Source organism: Mobula birostris, chromosome 7, assembly GCF_030028105.1.
Source record: "Mobula birostris isolate sMobBir1 chromosome 7, sMobBir1.hap1, whole genome shotgun sequence".
NCBI classification, from domain to species: Eukaryota; Metazoa; Chordata; class Chondrichthyes; order Myliobatiformes; family Myliobatidae; genus Mobula; species Mobula birostris.
In genome coordinates, this window is record NC_092376.1 from 66,749,391 (window position 1) to 66,775,900 (window position 26,510).

At 40.7% G+C, this 26,510-nt stretch overlaps 1 protein-coding gene across 1 annotated transcript in view; it reads left to right on the forward strand.

Annotated features, from left to right (window-relative positions):
* The window catches only part of tmem135 (transmembrane protein 135), a 435,985-nt gene that overhangs the window by 1,535 nt on the left and 407,940 nt on the right, over positions 1-26,510 (forward strand). The window contains exons 2-3 of the mRNA XM_072263361.1: positions 15,786-15,913; positions 23,162-23,254. Of these exons, the coding sequence (XP_072119462.1) occupies positions 15,786-15,913; positions 23,162-23,254 (221 nt within the window). The remainder of the gene's footprint in view (positions 1-15,785; positions 15,914-23,161; positions 23,255-26,510) is intronic.

The window sequence follows — 26,510 nt, forward strand, 5'->3', positions numbered from 1 at the left end:
GAGAGGTTGATCATAGTTAGAATTAATTCCTACCTAAGCAAGGACTTGGGCCCACTGTAATTTGCCAACCGCCACAATGGGACTACAGCTGGTGCAATCTCACTGGCTCTCCAATTGGCCTTGGACCACTGGAATAACAGCAATACCTATGTCAGGCTGCCGTTTATTGATTACAGCCCAGCTTTCAACACCATCATCCCCTCAATACTAATCAACAAGCATCAAAACCTGGGCCTCTGTACCTCCCTCTGCAATTGGATCCTTGCCATCCTCATTGGGAGACCACAGTGTAGATTTGAAATAAGAAATTCTCCTCGCTGACAACACTGGCGCACATCAGGGATCTGTGCTTAGCATGCTTCTTTACTCTCTCTACACTCATGATTGTGTGGCTGGGCACAGCTCAAACACCATTAATAAATTTGCTGATGACACAACTGTTGCCAGCAGAATCTTGGATGGTGGACAAGAATGAAATAGATTGGATAGTTGAGCAGTGCCACAAAAAACATCCTTTTACTCAATGTTGGTTGCTGCCTGATGTGCCCCAAGGCACACAGAGGAATAACTCAATGTTGGTAAGACCAATGAATTGATTGCGGATTTCAGGAAGGGGAAGTAGAGGGAACACACACCAGTTCTCATCGAGAGGTCAGTAGTGGAAAGGGTGAGTGATTTCAAGTTCTTGGATGTTAACCTCTCTGAAGATTTAACCTCGGCCCAACATATTGATGCAATTATGAAGAAAGCAGGCTAGTGACTATATTAAATTAGAAGTTTGAAGAGGATTTCTATAGATGTACTGTGGAGAGCATTCTAACTGGTTGTATCAGCATCTGGTATGGAGGGGCCATAGGCTTAGGATCAGAAAAAGCTGCAGAGTGTTGTAAACTCAGCCAGCTACATCATGGGCAGTATCCTTCCCAGTATCTAGGACATCTTCAAGAGGCGATGCCTCAGATACACAGCATTCATTATTAAGGACCATCACCACGCAGAACATTGTCGTTACTACTATCAGAGAGGAAATACAGGAGCCTGACGATGTACACTCAATATTTTAGAAACAGCTTCTTCCCCTCCACCATTAAATTTCAATGAATCTATGAATACCACCTCACTTTTTGCTTTTTATGCATGATGTTTTTTCTATATGTATTTCTTATTGTGATTATTGTACTTTATATGTACTGCTCTGTACTGCTGCCACAAAACAACAAATTTCACAACATATGTCAGTGATAATAAACCTGATTCTGATTATAACCAAGGTTTTGAAACTCAAAGTTGTGGGGTTATTCACTTTGCTGCAATATATGATTATGGCTAGGAGGAAGTTGGTCCTTAAAAATCACATCTGTGGAAAAAGAAGTAGACTCAAAATGTTTTGAATTGACTATCTTTTATCAGATGTGTGCTTTAAAATGAACAGTGAAGTAATTGAGATGAAACCAGGTGAATCCTGGTGACATCAGTGTTGTTGCCTCCAAGAGAAGATGGTGAATGTTTGTTACTTACAACTGTCTGGAGGGATATGATTGGAAATGAATGAAAGTAGTAGAGAGAAAACATGCTGGATCTATGAAATGCAAAAAACAGCAGTTGCTGGAAATCTGAGTCAGAAATACTGCAAATAATAAGCTGCTTGGATCACGTCTGTGGAGTGAGGAAAAACTGAGATAATGTTACAGGTGGATGATCTTTCATCAGCACTGACACAAATGTGAAAGGCTATTTCAAATTGTTAAGTTCTTTATTAATTATGACAGTGACATGTTGTTCCTTGAGCTTGCATTGGGTATTGTTGGAACAGTATGTGATTTCAGAGTGGGATTCTTTTTTAAATTTTTTTCATTTTCAGGATCTGGGCCTTGCTGGCAAGGCCAGCATTTTGGTCCATTCCTACTTGCCCTTGGTGCAATCGTCTTTTTGAATTGCGGCTGTCCTTATAATCCTTCAATGTGGTTTGATAAATAGCTCGAGGATTTGGGAGACATAAGGAAGACTGCAGATTCTGGAAATCTGGAGCAACAGACAAATAGAAATGCTGGAGGAACTCAGCAGGTCAGACAGCTTTGATGGAGGGAAATGAATAGTTTGGGCTGTGACGCCTTCATTAGAACTGTAATGAAAGAGGCAGAAGCTGGAATAAAGGGGTAGGAAGGAGGGGGGAGGAGGACAACCTGGTGGGTGGTAGGCACGTAGGTGAGGGAAAGGCAGGAAGGTGGGAGTTTATTCCATGGAAGTAGATCATGGAATAAAATTAACTATCTCAATTTCTGAAGTCTTCATGTCTTTCTTTATTCACAGCGAAGTGTTAATTGAGGGCCTCACCCATTTGCAGCTCCACGCAAAGCTGTCCTCTTTGGTCTTTGAGGGCCCCACTGGCTCTCTAATTACTCTTTTCCTCTTAATATACATAAAATCACTTTGAATTCTCCTTGATCTTCTCTTCCAAAGCTGTCTTAAGTTCCCTTTTTGCCCTTCTGATTTCCTTCTTATGTATACTCTTGCATTGTCTACACTCCAACTTGATCCTAGCCCTCTGTACCTGATCCATGTCTCCTTTTTCCTGACAGGAGCTTCGAATATCCCTTGTCATCTGAGGGTTTTCCACTCATGCCAGCTTTCCCTGTAACTCGAACAAAAACATATAGACCTTGAATTCTCGTTATTTCACTTTCAAAAACATGCCATTTGCTGGATGTCCCTTTGCCTGCAAGCAACGTACTCTAGTTAACTTTTGCTCTTTTTGGACATGATCTTTGTCTACCATTATTGTGATGAATCTTGCCACTTATCAGCCCTTGTGTGGGCTGCTGCACTTGCTGAGGAATGGCGAATGGAATTGAATAAGGCAGCCCATCAGCAAATATGCCCATTTATGATGAGGCAGTCACTGTTGAACCAGCAACACCCAGAAACTCCTGAAGTGAATGTTCTGATATTGGGATGATTGATTTCAGACAAACAACTATTTTCAGTTGTGTGAAGCAACAACCTATTTGTTGGAGGATCTTTATAGGGCACTTTGATGCCATGCTCAGTAAAATGCTCTCGAAGCCAGAACTGATGGAGTGTTTTGACTTGAAACATTGGCAATTCCTTTCTTCCCACAGATGCCGTTCAATCCATTGAGTTGTTCTAGATTCCAGTATCTGCAGTTATTAGTAACTTTACTTGTATGAAGCATGACCAGTAGTTAAGGGTTTTCTCTTTGATGCCTATTGACTTTACCAAAGCACCTTATTGCTACTCTCAGTCAAATGCTCTCTTGATACCAAGGGCGATCATTCTCATCTCTTCTGGAATTCAACTCTTTTGTCAAAGGCTGTGATGAAGTCTGCACATGATTTGTCTTGATGAAATCCAAATTTTGTAAGTAAGCACTGCTTAATTTCCAAAATAAAAAATGCTGATGATTGTGAGTTGGAAGATGAGTTAGTCACAGGTAGCTGAAAACTTGGGATCACCAAGAATGGTGCTCTGCAGTTCTGCAGCTTAGATGAGAATTTGGTGTGTTGCATGTAGTACTCACAATAAGTTTGAAAAAGTGCACCTGAATTACTCGTTGCTCTTGAAGGATTGTTTGAGTTTTTGGATGATGGAAATGGAAAAGGTAAATGTACAGATGTTTCATCTTATGTTTGTTGGGAATTGAGTGGATATCATTGGTAAGAAGGGTCCACTTGGAGTGGTGAGAGAGGAGGAGATAAAATTATGAAGGGCAATCTTTACAATATGAATGGAGTAGAAAGCAAGGGGAAGGAAAATCCTATTCTTCCTCTGATTGAGAGAGAGGAGGGTGTGAAGAGTAGTGTGGGAAATGAAGAAGTCATGTTTGAGAGCGCAATCAACTATGGTAGTGGATAAGTCACAGAGATCTTACATAATTTATACCTGCAATGAAATTTCATCACTATACATATCTTCTCCCCTCCCTTCCAGTGTTCCAAAAGAGCTTTTCCATCCTACCCTGGCTTGCTTTTCCATCTCCTGCAAACTTTACACTTCCCATTGCAGTTTTCCACCCCATTGCAGGAGATACAGCACCTGCTTTTCAATGTCTTTCTTTCCCAGCATCCAGGGAGGCAAACAGTCAGGCAAAGCAGCAAAAAATGTGCACATTTAGTTTAGCATACTGTATTCACTCAATGCGCATGATGTAGTCTTCTCTGCACTGGAGAAACCAAATGCATGTTGGGTGACTGCTTTGAACACGTCCATTCAGTACAGAATAATGGCCTCGAACTTCCTGTATCTTGTCACTTTAATTATTAATTCCACTGCTGCTCTGACCTCAGTTTTGGCATCCTACACTGTTTCAACAAAGCTTGAAGAACAGCACATTATCTTCTGTCTAGACATAATGCAGCCCTCAGTACTTGATACTGAATTCAACTGGTTCTGATAACTAGTCTTCGCCATTTGTCGCAGCATTTACAATATTTTACTTTGTAACTTCTTTGTAGTCAATAGCAATAACTGTCAATAAGCTCTTTATTATTTGACATATCACAGTCAAGCCCAAATGTATAACTGTCCCAAGAGAGAAATTGGATCATGAGAATAAATAACTATTATTCTCTTCCTTATTTCAGTGAAGCATTGTTGAATTCTTGCCAGTGTACCATCTTAGACCAATGATTGAAAAGGAGCCTTGTCTTTAATTTGGTATTGCTCTGCTTGTCTAATGAAGTATTGAATGATTTGATAGTTTGCAGTTATGATTAATTAGCAGCAGGAATATTGTAGTAGCTAGAAAAGTTCAGTGATTCTTTATGTCTTTTTGTATATTTAAAAGCCACCTCTTAAGCAAAAAACAAATCCTTGTTGAGAGGCTAAAATTAGCTTCAATATCACAGGGTCGGCTAGTGATAAATTTTGGCTGAGTCCAGGTTCAGATTTTTTGAGGTATTAAAAGAGTTGGGCATAGCTGTAATACCACTTCAACTATCACAAGCTAGATCCACATGACAGTTGGTAGAATCTTGACTTCCCCAAATTGGTTGACCATACCAATGGCTGTATTTTCCCACCAACACGTCTCAAATTTAAAACCTTATTTTTTTTCTCTATTGAAACCTTCCTTAATGTGGCTGCAAATTATCACTATCCTTTTTAAACCTGTTCTTCAAGACCCACCTCTCAAACAAATGACTATTCATCTTTGGCGAAATATGTATGTTTTAAACAAAATTAGGAAGAGAGATTACTGGATTATGACTCTTGAATGTGGCTAGTGGGGCCTTACTGTCTGTAAATTGATGTGTAGGCAGTACAACAGCAACAGCACATTGAATATTCTTTGTTACTTACAGTCACGTAATGATTTTTGTGAATTTTGTTTTACTTTGAATTTGAACCAGTTGCAACAATGCTAGCAAGTTTAACTGCATAATTGTTCTTAAATTACATCCATTTGACTAGCACACTGGAAAAATTCCTTTCTTGTAACAAATCTACCTTCTTATAAACAGATTAGCAAAATGATTGGAGAGCTGCCCTGCAGTAGAACTAGATTACTTCAATTTTTTAGTAAAAATGCTGTTCTAGAAATACTTAGCAAATCAGACACCATCAGGGGAGTGAGAAACAGGATTAGCATTTTGGTTTGATGAACTCTCATCAGAACTAGAAAAGGGCAAAATTAACTCTTTCAAGTTACAAGGAGGGTGGGGAGGGATATAGAGAATAACGGGAATGTCCATGATAAGATGGAGACCAAAACTGACAATCACACATAGGTTGGTATCTGCCTGCAGGCATGTAAACAGGGGAAGATGAATGAGAGAGAGGGAGAGAGAAAAGAAAAAAGAAAAAATGTGATGCAGGAGCTGTATGATGTAGAATATAGCAGTTACCAGAAATCTGCATTTTAACATACTGGTGAAAAGTTTCATCATGTCAAATAACATCTAATAGAAAATGTTAACCTTACTGGTCAATGACCTTTCAACAGATCTGATGATAGGTGGGTAGTGGAGAGCCGAAATAGAGGAAAATGTAAATCTGTGTTGCATGTTAAGATTTAATGTGAGAAATAGAACCAGTGATCACATGTATAATGGTAACATGTTGGGAGAATGGTTTAAAGTAATGCACCAACAAATTTAACATAAACTTGAGAAATTCTGCAGTTGCTAGAAATCCAAAGCAACACAAATAGATTAACCAATTTAACAGTCTGCAATTTGGAACTCGTGAAATTCTATTAAATATCTGCATAGAAGTTAATGACGAGTGTCAAATTTGTTTCCAGTTCATACATTGAATCAATAAGACAAACTAGAGAAATAATTTTGAAGTTTTATTTGGATAGCAGCCAGCTATTATGGATAGGTGAGTGGGTAAAAAACAGTATTCTCATGATTGGGTTAGAGGATGAGAAGGCTAGTACTAGGTTGATATTAATTGCCTAAAACTTTAGGTAATTTCCTTTGTGAGATATTGTGAAAATATCAGTAGGATCCATCAGCAGATAGCAGAGAGAAAAGTGATTGTGTATCAATAATCCGTTGTTCCAGACTGACCAGGAGCAATAAGAATTTTCTATATTACCTTCTTTTTTCTGTGGAATTGCTGTATTGATTTTAAGTTGGAAAGGGGAGAGATATAGTGCAGAGAAACTTACATTCTGTAATTAACATTTCTAAAGTTATCCAAAATTTGAAGCAATCAGCAGATTGGATTAGTGGACCAGGAAGAAATTAAGCATTCGTAAGGAATGGTAGAAATTGTGCCATTACAGAACCTAATATGGGAGTATGAAATTAAAATTTTGTAGTTAAGGTCAGGTTTATCTATATATATATATATAAAAATTGGTGATTTGCTAAAGAAAATTAGTTTTTTTGAGGAAGTTCCCAGGAAAGCAGCCAGTGAGTGAATGGGTCAGTGAAGGAGTGGAGCTTTGACGCTTTGACTCGAGAGGCTTCGATGAGAAGAGGCGGAGGACAAGCTTGCTCACAATTAGTCTTTACAATGCCTCCTGAGACGGTGATGTGCCTCTCATGTGAGATGTGGCAGTTTGGGGGAACGCCCCTCTCCTGCAGAGTCACATCTGCCAGAAATGCATGCGACTGGGCGATCTGAAAGACCATGTAAGGAACCTGGAGCAGCAGCTGGATGACCTTCGACTCATAAGGGAAAATGAGGCAGTCATAGATGAGAGCCACAGGGAGGTAGTCACACCTAGGCTGTCGGAAGCAGGTCGTTGGGTAACAGTCAGAGAGGGGGAAAGTGAAGGTGAGCAGACAGGTAGTGCAGAGCACCCCTGAATAATAAGTTTACCTTCCTGGATACTGTTGGCGGGGACAATTGACCAGATGTGAGCCACGGTGGCAGGGCCTCTGGCACTGAGTCAGACCCTGTGGTGAAGAAGTTGTGGGACGAAGAAGAGGAGAGCTGTCGTCATTGGAGACTCTATAGTCAGGGGAGCAGACAGGAGATTTTGCGGACGTGAGAAGGACACCCGCATAGCTTGTTGCCTCACGGGTGCCAGGGTCCGGGATGTCTCTGACCGGGTGCACGACATCCTGGTACGAGAGGGAAAGCAACCAGAAGTCGTGATACATGTTGGGACCAACGACATAGGCAGGAAGTGGGATGAGGTCCTGAAGTGTGAGTTTCGGGAACTAGGCAGAAGGCTGAAGAACAGGACCTCAAGGGTGGCATTCTCAGGATTACTGCCAGTGCTACATGACAGTGATGGTAAGAATTGGAGGAGATGGCAGTTGAATGAGTGGCTAAGGAGTTGGTGCAGGGAGCAGGGTTTTAGATCTCTGGATCATTGGACTCTCTTCTGGGGAAGGTGGGACCTGTACAGATTGGATGGGTTGCACCTGAACTCGAAGGGGAGCAATATCCTTGCAGGTAGGTTTGCTAGCATGGTTTGGGAGGGTTTAAACTAATTTGCAAGGGGGGTGGGACCCAGAGCGATAGAGCAGTGAAAGAAGTGCATGGAGTAAAGCCAGATCTAACATATAGAGAGGCTTTGAGGAAAGAGAAGTAGAATAAACAGTGTAAAGGTAGTAAGGTAGAAGGGCTAAAGTGTGTGTACCTCAATGCAAGAAGCATCAGGAACAAAGGTGATGAACTGAGAGCTTGGATACATACATGGAATTGCGATGTAGTGGCCATTACAGAGACTTGGCTGGCACCAGGCCAGGAATGGATTCTCAATATTCCTGGATTTCGGTGCTTTAAAAGGGATAGAGGGGGGAAAGAGGAGGAAGGGTGGCATTACTGGTCAGGGATGCTATTACAGCTACAGAAAGGGTGGGTAATGTAGCAGGATCCTCTTTTGAGTCAATATGGGTGGAAGTCAGGAACAGGAAGGGAGCAGTTACTCTATTAGGGGTATTCTATAGGCCTCTTGGTAGCAGCGGAGATACAGAGGAGCAGATTGGGAGGCAGAGTTTAGAAAGGTGCAAAAATAACAGGGTTGTTATCATGGGTGACTTTAATTTCCCTAATATTGATTGGCACCTGATTAGTTCCAAGGGTTTAGACAGGGCAGAGTTTGTTAAGTATGTCCAGGACAGATTCCTGTCACAGTATGTGGACAGGCCGACAAGGGGGAATGCCATACTAGATCTAGTATTAGGTAACGAACCGGGTCAAGTCACAGATCTCTCAGTGGGTGAGCATCTGAGGGACAGTGACCACCACTCCCTGGCCTTTAGCATTATCATGGAAAAGGATATAATCAGAGAGGACAGGAAAATTTTTAATTGGGGAAGGGCAATTATGAGGCTATAAGGCTAGAACTTACGGGTGTGAATTGGGATGATGTTTTTGCAGGGAAATGTACTATGGACATGTGGTCAATGTTTAGGGATCTCTTGCAGGATGTTAGGGATAAATTTGTCCCGGTGAGGAAGATAAAGAATGGTAGGGTGAAGGAACCATGGGTGACAAGTGAGGTGGAAAATCTAGTCAGGTGGAAGAAGGCAGCATACATGAGGTTTAGGAAGCAAGGATCAGATGGTTCTATTGAGGAATATAGAGAAGCAAGAAAGGAGCTTAAGAAAGGGCTGAGAAGAGCAAGAAGGGGGCATGAGAAGGCCTTGGCGAGTAGGGTAAAGGAAAACCCCAAGGCATTCTTAAATTATGTGAAGAACAAAAGGATGACAAGAGTGAAGGTAGGACCGATTAGAGATAAAGTTGGGAAGATGTCCTTGGAGGCTGTGGAAGTGAGTGAGGTCCTGAATGAATACTTCTCTTCGGTATTCACCAATGAGAGGGAACTTGATGATGGTGAGGACAATATGAGTGAGGTTGATGTTCTGGAGCATGTTGATATTAAGGCAGAGGAGGTGTTGGAGTTGTTAAAATACATTAGGACGGATAAGTCCCCGGGGCCTGACAAAATATTCCACAGGCTGCTCCATGGGGTGAAGGAAGAGATTGCTGAGCCTCTGGCTAGGATCTTTATGTCCTCGTCCGTGGGAATGGTACCGGAGGATTGGAGGGAGGCGAATGTTGTCCCCTTGTTCAAAAAAGGTAGTAGGGATAGTCCGGGTAATTATAGACCAGTGAGCCTTACGTGTGTGGTGGGAAAGCTGTTGGAAAAGATTCTTAGAGATAGGATCTGTGGGCATTTAGAGAATCATGTTCTGATCAGGGACAGTTAGCATGGCTTTGTGAAGGGCAGATCGTGTCTAACAAGCCTGATAGAGTTCTTTGAGGATGTGACCAGGCATACAGACGAGGGTAGTGCAGTGATGTGATCTATATGGATTTTAGTAAGGCCTTTGACAAGGTTCCACACTGTAGGCTTATTCAGAAAGTCGGAAGACATGGGATCTTGGGAAGTTTGGCCAGGTGGATTCAGAATTGGCTTGCCTGCAGAAGGCAGAGGGTGGTGATGGAGGAAGTACATTCAGATTGGAGGGTTGTGACTAGTGGTGTCCCACAAGGATCTGTTCTGGGACCTCTTCTTATCATGATTTTTATTAACGACCTGGATGTGGGGGTAGAGGAGTGGGTTGGCAAGTTTGCAGACGACACAAACGTTGGTGGTGTTGTAGTTAGTGTAGAGGATTGTCGGAGATTGCAGAGAGACATTGATAGGATGCAGAAGTGAAGTGTGAGGTAGTATACTTTGGAAGGACAAACTCCAAGGCAGAGTACAAAGTAAATGGCAGGATACTTGGTAGTGTGGAGGAGCAGAGGGATCTGGGGGTACATGTCCACAGATCCCTGAAAGTTGCCTCACAGGTAGATAGGGTAGTTAAGAAAGTTTATGGGGTGTTGGCTTTCATAAGTTGAGGGATAGAGTTTAAGAGTCGCAATGTAATGATGGAGCTCTATAAAACTCTGGTTAGGCCACACTTGGAATACTGTGTCCAGTTCTGGTCACCTCACTATAGGAAGGATGTGGACGCATTGAAAAGGGTACAGAGGAGATTTACCAGGACGCTGCCTAGTTTAGAGAGTATGGATTATGATCAGAGATTAAGGGAGTTAGGCCTTTACTCTTTGGAGAGAAGGAGGATGAGAGGAGACTTGATGGAGGTGTACAAGATATTAAGAGGAATAGATAGAGTGGATAGTGAGTGCCTCTTCCCCAGGGCACCACTGCTTAATACAAGAGGACATGGCTTTAAGGTAAGGGGTGGGAAGTTCAAGGGGGATATTAGAGGAAGGTTTTTTACTCAGAGAGTAGTTGGTGCGTGGAATGCACTGCCTGAGTCAGTGGTGGAGGCAGATACACTAGTGAAGTTTAAGAGACTACTAGACAGGTATATGGAGGATTTTAAGGTTGGGGGGGCGTTATATGGGAGGCAGGGTTTGAGGGTCGGCACAGCATTGTGGGCCGAAGGGCCTGTACTGTGCTGTACTATTCTATGTTCTATGAATGTTAATAATGAAAGCAAGGCAGTAGATGTTGTCTACTTGGACTTTCGCAAGGCCTTTGACAAGGTCCCACATGGCCTTGTCAAGGAAGTTCAGTCATTTGGCTTTCAAGATGAGGCAGTATATTGGATTAGACATTGGTTTTGCGGAAGAAACCAGAGAGTGGTAGTATATGGTTGTTTCTCTGACTGGAGGCCTGTGACTAGTGTGCTACAGGGATTGGTGCTTGGTCTGTTGTTGTTTGTCATCGATATCAATGATATGGATGTTAATGTGGTAAACTGGATCAGGAAATTTGTAGATGGCACCAAGATTGGAGGTGTAATGGACAGTGAGGAAGACTTTCAAAGCTTGCAGCGGGATGGCCTGGAAAATAGCAAATGGAATTTAATGCAGACGAGTATGAGAAAGACCAACCAGGGTAGGATTTGCATAGTGCCAGGTAGCGCACTGAGGAGTACAGTAGAACAGAGGGATCTGGGAATACAGATGCATAGTTCTTTGAAAGTGGTAGATAGGATCATAAAGAAAGCTTTTGATGCATTGGTCTTCATAAATTATTGAGTACAGGAGTTGGTGCATTATGTTGAAATTGTATGAGATGATGGTGAGGTCCAATTTGGGATATTGTGTCAGTTTTGGTCATCTACCTACAGGACAATGTCAATAAGATTGAAAGTACAGAGAAAATTTGTAAAGATTTTGCCAGGACTCGAGGACCTTGGTGACAGAGAATGGTTGAATAGGTTAGGACTTTACTCCCTAGAGCATGGAAAAATTAGGGGAAATTTGATAGAGGTTTACAAAGCTATGAGGGGTATTGATGGGATCATCATGGAATAGGTAGTGGAGGTCATATGAGCAGCTGGTGCATAGTACAAGTCCTGGTTATGTGACTACTGATGCCAGGCAGACAATCTCTGAAGAGTATTGGTAACGTCTGGGTTCACCCATCTTGTAAAAACACTGCCTAGAATAATGCAATGGCAAACCACTTCTGTAGAAAAAAAAATTGCTAAGGACAGTCCTGGTCATGGAAAGTCCATGATTACTCACATCATATGCCATAGCACATAAAGAATGAACGAGATAGGTTAAATGCAAGCAGGCTTTTTCCACTGAGGTTGGGTGAAACTAGAACCAGAGATCATGGGTTAAGGGTGAAAGGTGAAGTATTTAAGAGGAAAGTGAGTGAGAACTACTTCGTTCAGAGTGTGGAAGGAGCTGCGAGCAGAAGAAGTTTGATGCTGACATTTAAGAGCAATTTGGATAGGTACATGGATGGGGGGAGCCTGTCAGGCTGTGGTCTGGGTGCAGGTCAATTGGACTAGATAAATTAGTACGTCAGCACGGAGTAGATAGGCTGAAGTGCCTGTTTCTATGCTGTCGTGTTCTAAGACTCAAAATCTTATTCAACGCAGAATAATAACTTTGTTTTGGAATTAACAATTTTGCGTCAGTATTTTTGTGAACAATTATTTTGGTGGCCATATCTTAGTACAACCACATCTGAGTTCAATTTCTCAGAGGATGGCAGTATTTACTTGTCAGTTTAGGGAGGAAAGTAAAGTGTAGAAATGGCATATTTACTATCTATTTACATCTTGGACCATGTTAAATAAACAGATTCTACTGCAAGAAAATAGTTTTTGACTTATTTTATAACGCTCTGATCTTTAAGTTAGCTTTTGTAGTTTGTAGTCCTCTTTTCTCTCCCCCAGGCTTTTCTTTATTTTCTGAGTACAGCCTACATTTCGTATTTGTTCTATATTAATTTCAACTCCCACAACTTTTACATACTTCCAAATTAGCAGGAGATGAGGCTAATCCCAGATGTCATTTTTCCTTCAAATTCAAAATGAGTTATATATAGGAGCCACTGAATATTAGCTTTGAATATCACTGTTCAAGCACCTCATTTTTAGCATGCCAAGTTTAACACTAAGGCAGCTTAATTTGTTTTATACACTCTTCATCTATTCTTGAACTTCCATTGAAATAATTCAAACATCTCTCCTTTTTTTCCAGCTAATTTTCTCCCCCTTTCGGGAAACAGTTGGGCTTGCCTTGAGTAAGGTTTCCATGGACGTCCATCATATCTCATTAAAGTAGCAGATTGCTCTTATGTTAGTCAACATAGATAACGTTTCTCAAATTTGAAAGCCATCAAGTCATAGTCAGTTTTTGATTGCCATTCCTATACAAGCACAGGCAGCAGCAGTTAGTGATAAATAGAAGTAGAGAGGATCTCAAGGTTGTTGAATTTGGGTTGGTGCACTGACCTGCATCGGGTCTCGCCAATATATAGAAGGCCACATTGGGAGCACCGGACGCAGTATATCACCCCAGCCGACTCACAGGTGAAGTGTCGCCTCACCTGCAAGGACTGTCTGGGGCCCTGAATGGTGGTGAGGGAGGAAGTGTAAGGGCATGTGTAGCACTTGTTCTGCTTACAAGGATAAGTGCTGGGAGGGAGATCGGTGGGAAGGGATGGGGGAACGGATGGACAAGGGAGTCGCGTAGGGAGCGATCCCTGCGGAAAGCAGAAGGGGGGGAGGGAAAGATGTGCTTAGTGGTGGGGCCCCGTTGGAGGTGGTAGAAGTTATGGAGAATTATATGTTGGACCCAGAGGCTGGTGGGGTGGTAGGTGAGGACAAGGGGAACCCTAATCCTAGTGGGGTGGCAGGAGGATGGGGTGAGAGCAGATGTGCGTGAAATGGGAGAGATGTGTTTGAGAGCAGAGTTGATAGTGGAGGAAGAGAAGCCCTTTCCTTTAAAAAAGGAGGACATCTCCTTCGTCCTGGAATGAAAAGCCTCATCCTGAGAGCAGATGCGGAGAAAGTGCAAGAATTCTCTTGATGTGGCCTTCTATATATTGGCGAGACCCGACGCAGGCTGGGAGACCGTTTCGCTGAACACCTATGCTCTGTCCGCCAGAGAAAGCAGGATCTCCCAGTGGCCACACATTTTAATTCCACGTCCCATTCCCATTTTGATATGTCTATCCATGGCCTCCTCTACTGTCAAGATGAAGCCACACTTAGGTTGGAGGAACAACACCTTATATTCCGTCTGGGTAGCCTCCAACCTGATGGCATGAACATTAACTTTTCTAACTTCCGTTAGTGCCCCACCAATATATAGAATCATGGCCGTACCCCATCCGTTATTTATTTATTTATCTATCTATCTATCTATCATCTCTCTTTTTTCTCCCTCTGTCCCTCTCACTATAACTCCTTGCCCATCCTCTGGGCTTCCCTCTCCCTTTCTTTCTCCCCAGGCCTCCTGTCCCATGATCCTCTCCCTCCTCCAGCCTCGTATCCCTTTTGCCAATCAACTATCCAGCTCTTAGCTCCATTCCTCCCCCTCCTGTCTTCTCCTATCATTTCAGATCTCCCCCTCCCCCTCCCACTTTCAAATCTCTTACTCTCTCTTCTTTCAGTTAGTCCTGACGGAGGGTCTCGGCCTGAAACGTTGACTGTACCCCTTCCTATAGATGCTGCCTGGCCTGCTGCGTTCACCAGCATTTTTTGTGTGTGTTCCTTGAATTTCCAACATCTGCAGATTTCCTTGTGTTTGCGTTTTTTAAACTGGATATATTCTGCTTTTTGTTGGCAAGACCTATGTAGCTTATTCTCTACTTTCTTGGATATTTGCCAGTATTGTAAGCGTTCAGCTTTGCCGAGAGATCTGGTATTACACATCTTCTGCTTTGCAGCAAGCTGCTTGTTGTTGGAGCATGTTACATTTGCTTGTCCAGAAGGCCCGACATTTCTTAATGTTACATGGAGTGAATCAAATTGGATGAAGATTAGCTTGTGTATTGGTGCAGAGACCAGGATATATTGTTTTACTAGAATGTCAGATAGAAATGTGTAAGCACTTCGACTTTGCATTTTGCACGTTGGTGCAAATGGAAAAGTTCTGGAGGCCATCTTCTCTTGTTGTTGTTTAAGAGTTGAAAAGATTAAAATATTGCCTTGCTTGCTGGATCACAGAATTTAAAGGATTCTGAACAATTGCTGAAAGAAGATTAGGGAGTTCTCATACAAACACATTTGCTACATGCCACTTTGGTGGCATTTGCATTTGCCTACAAAGCAGTGTATACATATATCATTAATTCCTTTGAAGTACTTTGGGTGACTTTAATAACATGACAATTTTTTTTTATCAACTTATAGCTTTTAGCTCCATTGTGAGATGCAGCTGACATGCAGTATTTGTTCAAACCTCAATTGAATTAGAAAAGAACACCTGTAGTAAAAAGGTGCTTTGAATTTGCAAAATATTTCTCAGCACTTATAGCTGAACTGACAAAAATAGGTTTAATATATTCATTAAAAGATTATTTTTCTGTTTGTAATTATTGCCTGGATTCCAAGATATCATTAAGTAAGTAATTTGATCTCTAATGTGGCATGCTTTCAATTACTTAACATGTAGCCACAACTGGAAGGATTATTCATTAATTAATCTTTTCCTCCTGCAGCCTAGTAGAATATTGATTTTATAATCTGTTTAATTTTCAAAGGATTTCTTAACATGCTGCATAATTACAACGTACCCTTTATTTCATTGGCTCTTGCCTTCTATTAGTGTGAATCTGAGGTTTATGATTACGCATCAGTGAAGATTTTTTGTTGAAGCTTATTCCTTATCATCTTTTTTGTAGTTTGTTGCAGAGATCTTTGACCTTAGGGCTCACTGCCATAACTGAGTTTAACATTACTATTACATTTACATGAGCCTGATTCTTTTTTCAAATTTACAAATAAAATTTTGCAAACTGGAAAATGTGTTCAATAATTTATGAAACAATGTTGCAATGTAAAAAATATTTTCAAAAATTGGGTAACATCGATGACGCACCTTACTTTTTATGTGGTGAATTGAGGATAATTCCATGTTTGTCTTAGATTGCAGCAATCCTGCGGAGGCGGAAGTTAGACTACTATACTCACAAACTGCTTCCTGAGATCCTCCAATCGACCTCCTTCCTTACTGCAAATGGTGGCCTCTATATTATGTTTTTCTGTATCCTCAGGTGAGATGTTCACTAATCTACAGATGGAATTAATTTTGTGGATCTGTCAAATTTTTTGACGTGCTTTTCAGCACACTCTTTTCGGCACTTTCATTTAATTACAGTCAATTACTACATTAAAACTCAAAACTTTTGGCAGCTGGGGCTAAACAATGCAATTAAACTTGTCAAAAATTTGATAAATGGACATGTGAGATCACTTTATTGTGCTGAGTGCTATTTGGTTAACACTGACGTCATTCCCGTACTGGTCAAACAAGAAACAATGTAATTAAAGGTTAGTAAGTTAAGATTTTAATATGATTTATTTGACACACTATCCTGACTTGAAAATATATTGCCATTTTTTCACTGTTGCTGGTTCCAATACATGAAACTTTGCACTAAGATGCATCATTATGAACAGTGATAGTTTAATAAGGTGGCTCTCCTCTATCTTTCCAAGATCAGTTAGGGGCGGCAGTAAATGCTAATCTTTCTTGTGCATTCACATCCATCACATAATTTATTATATTACTGTGTAATGCCTAGTTTTTTTTAAAAAAAGAGTTAAAAGTGTGTTTGGGTATTCATGGGCATAATATATAGCATTATCTGCTGGTCCAGCACCACCAGTGTTGTGGAACTGCTTGATTACCAAAGTTCAAAGTAAATTTTTATTATCAAACTACATATATGTGACTGTATACAACCTTGATTCATTTTCCTGTGGGTATACTCGAAAAATCTATAGAATGGTAAATATTACAGGATCAGTGAAAGATCAACCAGAGTGCAGAAGACAACAAATTGCAAATGCAAATGTAAATAAATAGTAATAAATAGCAAGAATGTGAGCTAACAAGATAAAGAGTCCTTAAAGTGGGAAGATGTCAATGGATGGGCAAGTGAGTGTAGCTATCCTGGTGGTTTTGGGGTAGTAATTGTTCTTGAACCTGGTGGTGTGAGTCCTGATGACCTTGTGTCTTCTACCTGATGGCAGCAGCAAGAAAAGAGCATGGCCTAGGTGGAGGAAATCTCTTATGATGGATGCTGCTTTCCTATGACAGAGGTTCATGCAGATGTGCTTACCTTTTGTAGGATTTTTCCATTTAAAGGCATTGGTGTTTTCGTATTAGGACATGATGCAGCCAGTCAAACACTCCACTACACATCTATTGAAGTTTGCCAAATTTTAGATGTCATGCTGAATCTCCGCAGACTCCTAAGGAAGTAGAGGCGCTGCCGTGCTTTCTTCCCAATTGCACTTCTGTCCTGCATCCAAGACAGTCCTTTGAAATAGTAACATCCAGCAATTTAAAGTTGTTAACCCTCTCCACCTCTGAACCTCTGATGAGGAGTGGCTCATTGACCTCTGGTTTCCCTTTCCTGAAGCTGACAATCAGTTCCTTGGTCTTGGTGACGTTGAGCGGTTGTTGTTATGTCACCACACAGCCAAATAGTCAATCTCCTTCCTGTGTGCTGATTCATCAACACCTTTGATAGAGTATTATTCTTCTGTACATGGCCATTATTCATGTATGAACTAGGTGGAGTGAGTTCATTTGCTGCACTTTTCAGATGAGATGGGATCAGGATTGTGATTAGCTCCTTCATGAGTTAAATTTGTTAAGTGGCTTATTTATGGAAAAAATTTTGAAAAAGGTTGCCAGTTTTTATGCATTCTCATTGCTAGCCTAAATGAATCCCTTAATAAAAGGAAAGTAACATGTCTTGATCAGAACAAGAGAAATAAATAGCCCTGTTTAAGGGATTGAGAGTAATTAAAGAATTTAGATGATATTTATAAATAGGCAAACTGATGTAAATCAACCCATTTTTATAATGTTGATCATGGAAATTAATAATAACTGATATAAAATCGTAGTGATCTCTACTTGTACAGGACATTGGTTAAACCATATCTGGAACATTGAACAATATAGCAGAGAAACAGACCCTTTAGCCCATAATGATTATGTCAACCAAGGTGCCTAATTAAACTAAACCTAATTGCCTGTTTATGATACATACCTATCATTTCCTACATATTCATGTGCTTGCCTAAATCCTCTTAAATGTCATGTCGTGTCTACTTCCACTACTGCCCTGGCAGCCTGTTCTAGGCATCTACCACTCTATGTATTTTCTAAAAACAACCTTAGCCCTCCTAATTACTTCTTAAGCTTACCGTTAGGGCTATGTCCTTTGGTACTTGACATTTCTACTCTTTGGGGGGGGAGGCGAGACTCTGACCATCTATTCCTCTCATAATTTTATAAATATTGATCGTGTCTCCCCTCAGCCTCCAACCCTCCAGAGAAAGCAGTCTATGGTTGTCCAACCGCTCCTTTCAGCTGATACTCACCAAACAAAGCAGCACCCTGATGAACTTCTTCCACACCTTCTGCAAAGCTTTACCATCCTTCATGTAATGGGACAACCAGAACTGCACACAATACGCCAGATGCAGTCTAATCAAATTTTTCTTTCTACATCTGCAATTTAACTCCTGCTTCTTAAACTCATTGCCCCAACTGATGAAGGCAAGTATGCCATATGCCTTCTTTATCACCACATCCACATATTGCCACTTTCATGATGGACTTTCATTTATGGATTTGGACCCCAAGATCCCTCTAAATCAGTGTTGTTAAGGATCCTGCCCTTGCATTTGACCTCACACTTGCTCAGGTTAAGATCTTCTTTTAATTTCTTTGCCCATGTCTTCAATTGATCAACATCCTGTTATATACTTTGACAACCTTCACATAAACTGATCTTTGCAGAACACCACAAGCCTCAGCCCTCCAGTCAGAATAACACCTGTCTACTATTGTGCTCTGTCTTTGGCCAATCCACCAGGTCATTATGAATCCTATGTATTTTAATTTTCTATATCTGTCTACCATAAGGGACATTGTCAAATAGAAACATAGTAAACCTACAGCACAATACAGGCTCTTTGGCCCACAATGCTGTGCTGAACACTGCTGTACTTTAGAAATTACCTAGGGTTACCCATAGTCCTTTATTTTTCTAAGCTCCATGTACCAAATGCAAGATAGAAAAATCATTTCTAGAAGATCAGCATACTGAAGAAAGGAAGTCAAAGTTTTATATAAGATTATATAAAAAAAGTTGTGGATTGCACTAATAATTTTCTAACATACTGGTACTAATGAGTTCAGTTGTGTTGTCAGCCATTGGTGCTAAGCAAATGTCAGAACTCCTCTGCGAGAAGGAAGGACTGAAACACCATGGATGAGTCACCTCAAAATGAAGGTGTTTACCAAAGGTTACAAATTGATAGTTACCAAGTCAGTTGAGCTGTAACTATCTTCTCCGGATCAGTGGCATGACACGTTCTCAAAAGTAACTCCTTGGTTTCAAAAGATACAAGTACAATATGTTATCATATCTCTGTATTTTGCAGCTTTATGAAAGCCTGTTTTAATTCATTTCAGTTGACTCGTTTTTCTCACTGATGGTTTTTCTCCTGTCAATGAATTCGAATCTTTTTTGATTTGAAACATTATTCTGCAAATTTTCAGTAAAATCTTCAATCAGTTTGTAATTCCCCATTTACAAGATTTTTAAATGTAACACTAATTTTGCATATCCAGCCATGAAATTCCTATTTCCTTCATCTATTTTCAGCTACCTAATTTTCATCATGTACTGGAAACTGACAACAGTATGACTCAGCGGACCTTTTATTGTTCCCTGATCAAATAAATTTTGCAAAATACTATCCAAGATTATTCCAAGGAAAGCCATTCCCAAGTCTAGTATAAAACATGTAGATAATGTGCAACCACAGCACTTGCCCATGTTTTTTTGAGAATCCTGAATTGAATATTTTATGGTTCAGTTCCCAAATCTGTTTGGGAAACAATGTGTTCATTTAATGTTAACAGTTTTATTACTAATTTTGTCAGTTGAGTGTCATCTTCAAAGGTGGAGCCAAGTCATTTATTGCCTCTATGATAGCTGAAAGATTTACAGCTCATGCCCTTAAAGTATTTCTCATTAGCCAAGATGTATCTTCAACAGTCCCCTAGCTCCACATATCCTAGAAATCTTAAACTTAGACTGCTCAACTTCAAAAATTATCTATGTTGTCCCTCTCCCCTATTGTTCTCTGTATCCATGCAAACATTCCCTTTTACACCATTTTCCCAATTTGTTTTAGATGGTTACTAATCAATCAGCCTCTGCCACAATCTCAGACAGTGCTTTCCAGATTATGACAACTCACTATGTTGAAAGTCATACCAACAATATCCTCTACCACCTGTTCTCCTTATTTGTACCAATAAAAGCCTTCATTATTTTAAACACATCTACTCTATCTCATCTTTGTCTTCTGCATTACAAAGAGAATAATACTATAATTTCTTAATATAGCGTGCAGTGTTTATTTCTGATACCATACCGGTAAACTATAGTACCCATTCCAGGGCTATGACATCCCAATACAGCTCAAAACTGAGCACAATGATGCAGCAGGGAGGGAGAGAGGGGTTTGGTTAGCCAATGAAAAAGATGCAGTCTAATATTTGATTTTACAATTTATATAGTAAACAGAACAGTAAACAGAGACAAGGAATAAAGAGTTATTTTCAGGTTATCAAGCTGTTACTAGTAAGGTGAGATGAGAATCAGTAAGGGGCCATTAGCCATCCAGAATTTATTACACCTTGTCAAATGCATCAATCATTTTTGTTTCTTTCTCAAAAATCAAGTTTGTAGGACATGACTTGCCATGCACACAGCCATGCTGACTATCCCTAATAGGCCCACGCTTTCCCAAATGTGAGTCAATACTATCTCAAAAAATCATCTCCAGTATCTTCCATCTCAATGATGTGAGGTTCACCAGCCTATAACTTCCTGGATTATTCCTATTGTACTTAAACAAAATAACAAATTTGGCTACTGTCCATCCCTCTGGGCTTTGCCTGTGGCTAGAGTGGATACAAAGATCTTCGTCAAAGCTCCAGAAGTCTCCTCCCTTATCTCTCTGAATGTGAAATGTATCCCTCAAGGACGTGGAGACTTATCTACCTTCATGTTCTTCAGTGGATGCAATACTACCAGCTCCTTGATCTGAAAATGTACTGGAACATGAACATACCCTACAATGATCTTGCTGTCCTCCATCTTGTTCTCCATGGTGGATTCTGATGTAAAGCACCTATTTCTTGCCTTGTTACCATCCTCTTTCTCCAGGACTAAAATCCCTCTTTCATTCTGTGTAATCCTACCTTTTCCTAAGAAATCTTCTTATTTTTAATGTATGTGTAAGATACATTTGGATTTTCGTTAATTCTACTCGCCAGTGACATTGTGTGGCCCTTTTTGGCCCTTCTCATTTCCTGCTTGAGTTTTTTCTTGGCTAGGGTTATGTCTTATTTCAACTCCTTAAACCTTACAAATACTTCCTTTATTTGTTTAGACTAAATGTAGAACACCTCTTGTCATTCAAAGTTTTCTAATCTTGCAATCTTGTCTTTCCTCCTTACTGAAAATGATGGTGACTCCCACGCGCCAGATATGAACTTGCCCTATAACAGCTGCTCGGAATCCTTTTCTTCATTTAGTACTTTCTCATGAGATGCAGAATTGTCCTTATTAATAACTATCTTAAAACTTAAGGAGTATTGATTACTGTTCCTAAAATTCTCTCCTGCTGAAGCCCCAGTTACGTGGGCTGCTGTGGAAAATATTTTACTCTTTACTTACAGAAGGATTGCAGTGCATCCCTAGCATTTCACGGAATAATTAGTAGACTAATGCCTGGAAAGGGGTGTTCGTCTTACTGGAAATGTTAGTCAGTCTAGCTTTGTAGCAGCTGGAGTTTAGAAGAATGAAAGACAGTGGGGTGGGAGTTGGGTTATTGTGTTGACTGGTTGGATGTGGAGATGACGTTTCCTGTTGTGGGACAATCAAGAATTGTGTAGGAGGAGGGGTATCTTCAGACATTACTTTGAGACATTCTTCATTTAAGATGGGGTACAATTTATTAAAAGTTTTGAGAGCCTTTGGAATTCTCAAAGAGCAGTGAAATTGGAGTCTTTGTCCATTTGTTAGACAGGAGTTGATAGATATTTGATAAGTAAAGGTGTGAAAGGTTACTGTGGAATGCAGAATTGAGGTTAAAATCAATCATTGGAAGGATGACTCTTAATTCACATGTTGAAGTGCATTATGTTTACATCCATATGTAAGCCTCAGATTAAATTGCAAAACATGAACAACATTTATACTTAGTAAGTGGAATCAGAATTAATTAATTAAACAACAATATGTTTTTAATGAATTGTTCAACCATCTTTCTTACAACATAGATGATCCCCTGGATTTGAGATAGCTTGCATTTATTCTGTTTCTGTGGACTCTGATGTGATCAGTTGGGCCCACGTAGGACCCACAAGTGGGACAGGAGGTGACCAATAAGTAGGTTTGAGTGGGAATAGTTTCAAGTGGCCTGTTTCTTCTGTTAGCATTGGGTTTATGTGTACCCCCAGCAAGTGAATTCAGCATTCTCAATGGTGTCCCCAAATGCTTCATTGATACTTTCAGTATTTATGCATATGAATTTCAGTCTCCATTATCTTATGCAGTTATCAAAGGTATTAAATCAACAGGTGGGGTGAGAAACTGAAGTTCATTGTGTTTTTTGTAATCCAGGTTTTGCAGGTATTGTGAGAGGTGGAGTGCTTTACATTTGCAAGGCACCTGGAAATCATGGGCTTCTTGTTACTAAAGACTACAAGGAAGACTAAAGACCTTTGACTTTAACGCCATTACAGATGTGACATGATTATATAGGGTGCGGCTATTCCCTCAGTATAAATCTGCATTAATTAGTCAGGAGTTCATGCACTAGGATCTATTAACCCACAAATAGAACCATGGAAGATTGTCATCAAGTGACAGCTCTAGATGGGTGGCTTACCCCACGTATGCTGGATTCTGGGCTGGAATACAGCTTAAAGACTGGGGGTAGAGTGCGATCATCAGAGGGATGGTTGCAGAGTGGTGGGTGGCCCCAGATGATAGGCAACTTGCTATTGGAGAAAGCAAGAATCTAGTGGTTGAAGAGTTGATTCAGCAGTGGGGACTAGATGGGTTTGGGATGTGGAGAAGCATGGTGTAACCAAAATGGGAATGAAATGAAAACCTCAACATGCTGGGCTATCTAAGAAAAAATTAATATAGCTAAATATGCAAATTTAGCTGTATTTTCTACTCCTTATCCAGGAAACTGCTTGGGAAGTTCTACATATGGTCTGCAGGATTTGGTGCAGCATTGCCTGCTTCGTATTTGGCCATTCTGATTGAAAGGAAAAGCAGGTAATATTTTTTAATTAAAAGAAATGATGCAATGTACTTTTTAAGATATTAGGTATATTGCTTTTGTAAAGCTGTACTATTCATCAAGGCAGAATAAATCTGTGAAATGTTTATTTTCTTTTTTATCTTTTAGATCTATTTGCATTGTGAAGTATTTTCCCAAACACTTTTTCTTGCTGTTTTCCTCCCATCTTTTGCCTTGACTTCTCTTACTCTTCACTGCAGTAAAAATGCCTTTGTAATGGTTAACCTGAAAATGCAGTGCACTTTTGTGATGTTTCATGTGTCATCTTCGCTGACCTTCAGTATATTTGTTGCTGTGGAGGTCACCAACTGATACCAATGTGTACACCCAGCACGTAAATCATCAAACAGGGGAACAGGGTACATAGTTCATCGGGTCTTGTGTCATTCTGAGGTATATCATGGTTGATCTTAATTTCCAGTTCATATTTCTGCCAGTCCCCAAATTCTGTGGACTAAAGCAGTTTATCAGAATATAGGACATAATGTTATCTGGATCTTAAGGTGTCAATATATCAAAAGTATAATTTTAAGTATTATGCCTGAATTTGAATTTAAAAATTGTTATGTAGAACTTTTATATGCCCAGTCAAAGGAGGCTTTTTTTAATGTTTGTATTAAAACAATTTGAGATTAAAATGTTGCTGGATTTCTATCATTCCTGGAATTGATTTAACCTCTCAAGATTTTTCTCACAAGTTGCTTAAAGTTCAATTCATACATTGAAGCAGAGGAAATGTCAATACTGCAGTATCAGTTCTGTTAAGATCCTAATATCTTTTTATTAAACTGTGTATTAAAGATATTAAAATTACTGCTGTTTTGTTTGTTGCCTTTATGCTATAACATAACTTATTTTGTGTTAGCATTGTTTTGGCATTACTTATGCTTCCTGTGATGCACTATCTATTCCTGAGGAGAGATGTGGGCATCCACAAATCAATTCCAGAGAAGTTATTTTCCCTGATTTATGTTGTCACAATGGTTTGTTTTATGTTGTGGTATGGTGAAACTGTTAGTCTCCCCAAGCCCTCAGTGAGCTTGTGACATAGTATTGAAACTCTATTGTATGGAGAGTTATCATGTCTGTACTATTGGGTAAATGTAATTTGAGAAGAATGGAGATGGAATTATGAAATGGTGAATTTAATTTTCATTGTGGTGATGCAAGACTGTGCCTAAAGAACACTGACTGCCATTTAGCCAGAGTTGTAGCTGTTGTAGCTGGTTACCATGGGTTCAGGCTAGCTGATGGGCTTTCTTTCTGTGTGCCCTGACCAGTTCAGAGCCTGGAAGGTGTTTCCTTTAGCTTCCTTTCGCCCTTGCACTTCACAGGCAGTCTTGCACATCCTTAGCCTTGCAGTAGCAGCAGTAACAGTACTGGAGGGTTGTTTTCCCAGGTGGCCAACCTGTTCACCTGCTTTGCCCCTGCATGTTGTGTTGTCTGAGCATCATGGAGAATCCCAAATCCTCCTAGGACCCTCTGCTCAATGGTCTTAACTTCTCTGATGCCATTTCTCAGGATCTGCTGACTGTCAATAAACAAACTACTGGAGGGACTTAGTGGGTCAAACAGCTTTTGTTGAAGGAAAAGATGGAGTTTGGGAATCAAAATGGCACTAATCATGATGCGGGATCTCAATGCAAAATGCCAGTATTCCCTATTAACTCCATGGACACAGTTCAATCCTCTGAGTTCCTCCAGTGGTTTGCTTTTGCTGCAGGTTCCAGCGTATGCAGTCTCGTGATTGACTGAGTTAACTTTGACAGTGTCAAATAATGTTTATGGCCAGTCGGTAGGGTTTTGCTTTTACAATGCAGAAGTTGGCCATTCATCACATCAGCCCCTGCCAGTTTCTTACAAAGCAATCTCATCAGCCCCATTGTCCTTATTTCTCCTGTAGTCTTTTATCTTATTCTTTCTCACATGAGTATCAAATGATTTTTTTTTCGCAATTACTTCTACTAAAGGAGTTAATTTACAGTAGTTGATTGGGAGGAAACTAGAACACCTTGTGAAAGCCTTGCCGAGTTTGCCAAGGTGAGGATTAAACCAAGAGATTTGAAGCAATGCAGACAGAATGCTAGAGCAACTCAGTAGCTCAGGCAGCATCTGTGGAAATTAATCAACGGTCAACATTTCAGACTGAGACCCTTCAGGACGGTTTTAAAAAAAAGATGAGAAGTCAGAGTAAGAAGGTGGGGAGAGAGAAGGAAAAAGTACAAGGTGGTAGGTGATAAGTGAAACTGGGAGAGGATGAGGGTGTAAAGTAAAGAGGTGGGAAGTTGATTAGTGAAAGAGATAAGGGGCTGGAGGAGGGGGACTCTGGTAAGAAATGGTAGAAGCACATGGAAAAAAGAGAAGGAGGAGGAGCACCAGAGGGAGGTGATAGGTAAGGAGATAGGAGAGAAAGGGATGAAAGAATGGGGCATGGTGAAGGGGGGGTGGGCAATTACAGAAGTTTAAGAAATCAATATGCATGCCATCAGGTAGAAGGCTACTCAGACGGAGTATAAGATGTTGCTCCTCCAACCTGAGTGTGGCCTCATTGCAACAGTAGTGGAGGCCACGGACTGACATGTTGGAATGAGAATGGGAAGTGGAATTGAAATGGATGGCTACCGGTAAATCCAGCTTTTTCTAGTGGACGGAGCATAGGTGCTAAGTGAAGTTGTCTGCCAATCTATGTTGGGTCTCACCGATGTACAGGAGGCCACACCGGGAGCTTTGGATACAGTAGATGACCCCAACAGATTTACAGATGAAGTGTCACCTCACCTGCAAGGACTGTTTTGGGCCCTGAATGGTAGTGAGGGAGGAGGTGTAGGGGCAGGTGTGGCACTTGTTCTGCTTGCAAGGATAAGTGCCAGGAGGGGGAGACCAGTGGGGAGGGATGAGTGGACAAGGGAGTCGTGTAGGGAGCAATCCCCGCAGAAAGCAGAAAGAGTGGGGCGTGGAAAGATGTGCTTGGTGGTGGGATCCTGTTAAAGATGATGGAAGTTACAGAGAGTTATGTGCTGGATACTGAGGCTGGTGGGGTGCTAGGTGAGGACAAGAGAAACTCTATCCCTGATGTGGCGGTAGGAGGATGGGGTGAGGGCAACTACATGTCCTTAAATGGAAGCAGTGCAGGTGAGGACAGTGTTGATGGTGGAGGATGGAAAGCCCCTTTCTTTGAAGAAGGAAGACATTACATTAGTTCTGGAAGGAAAAGTCTCATCCTAAGAGCAG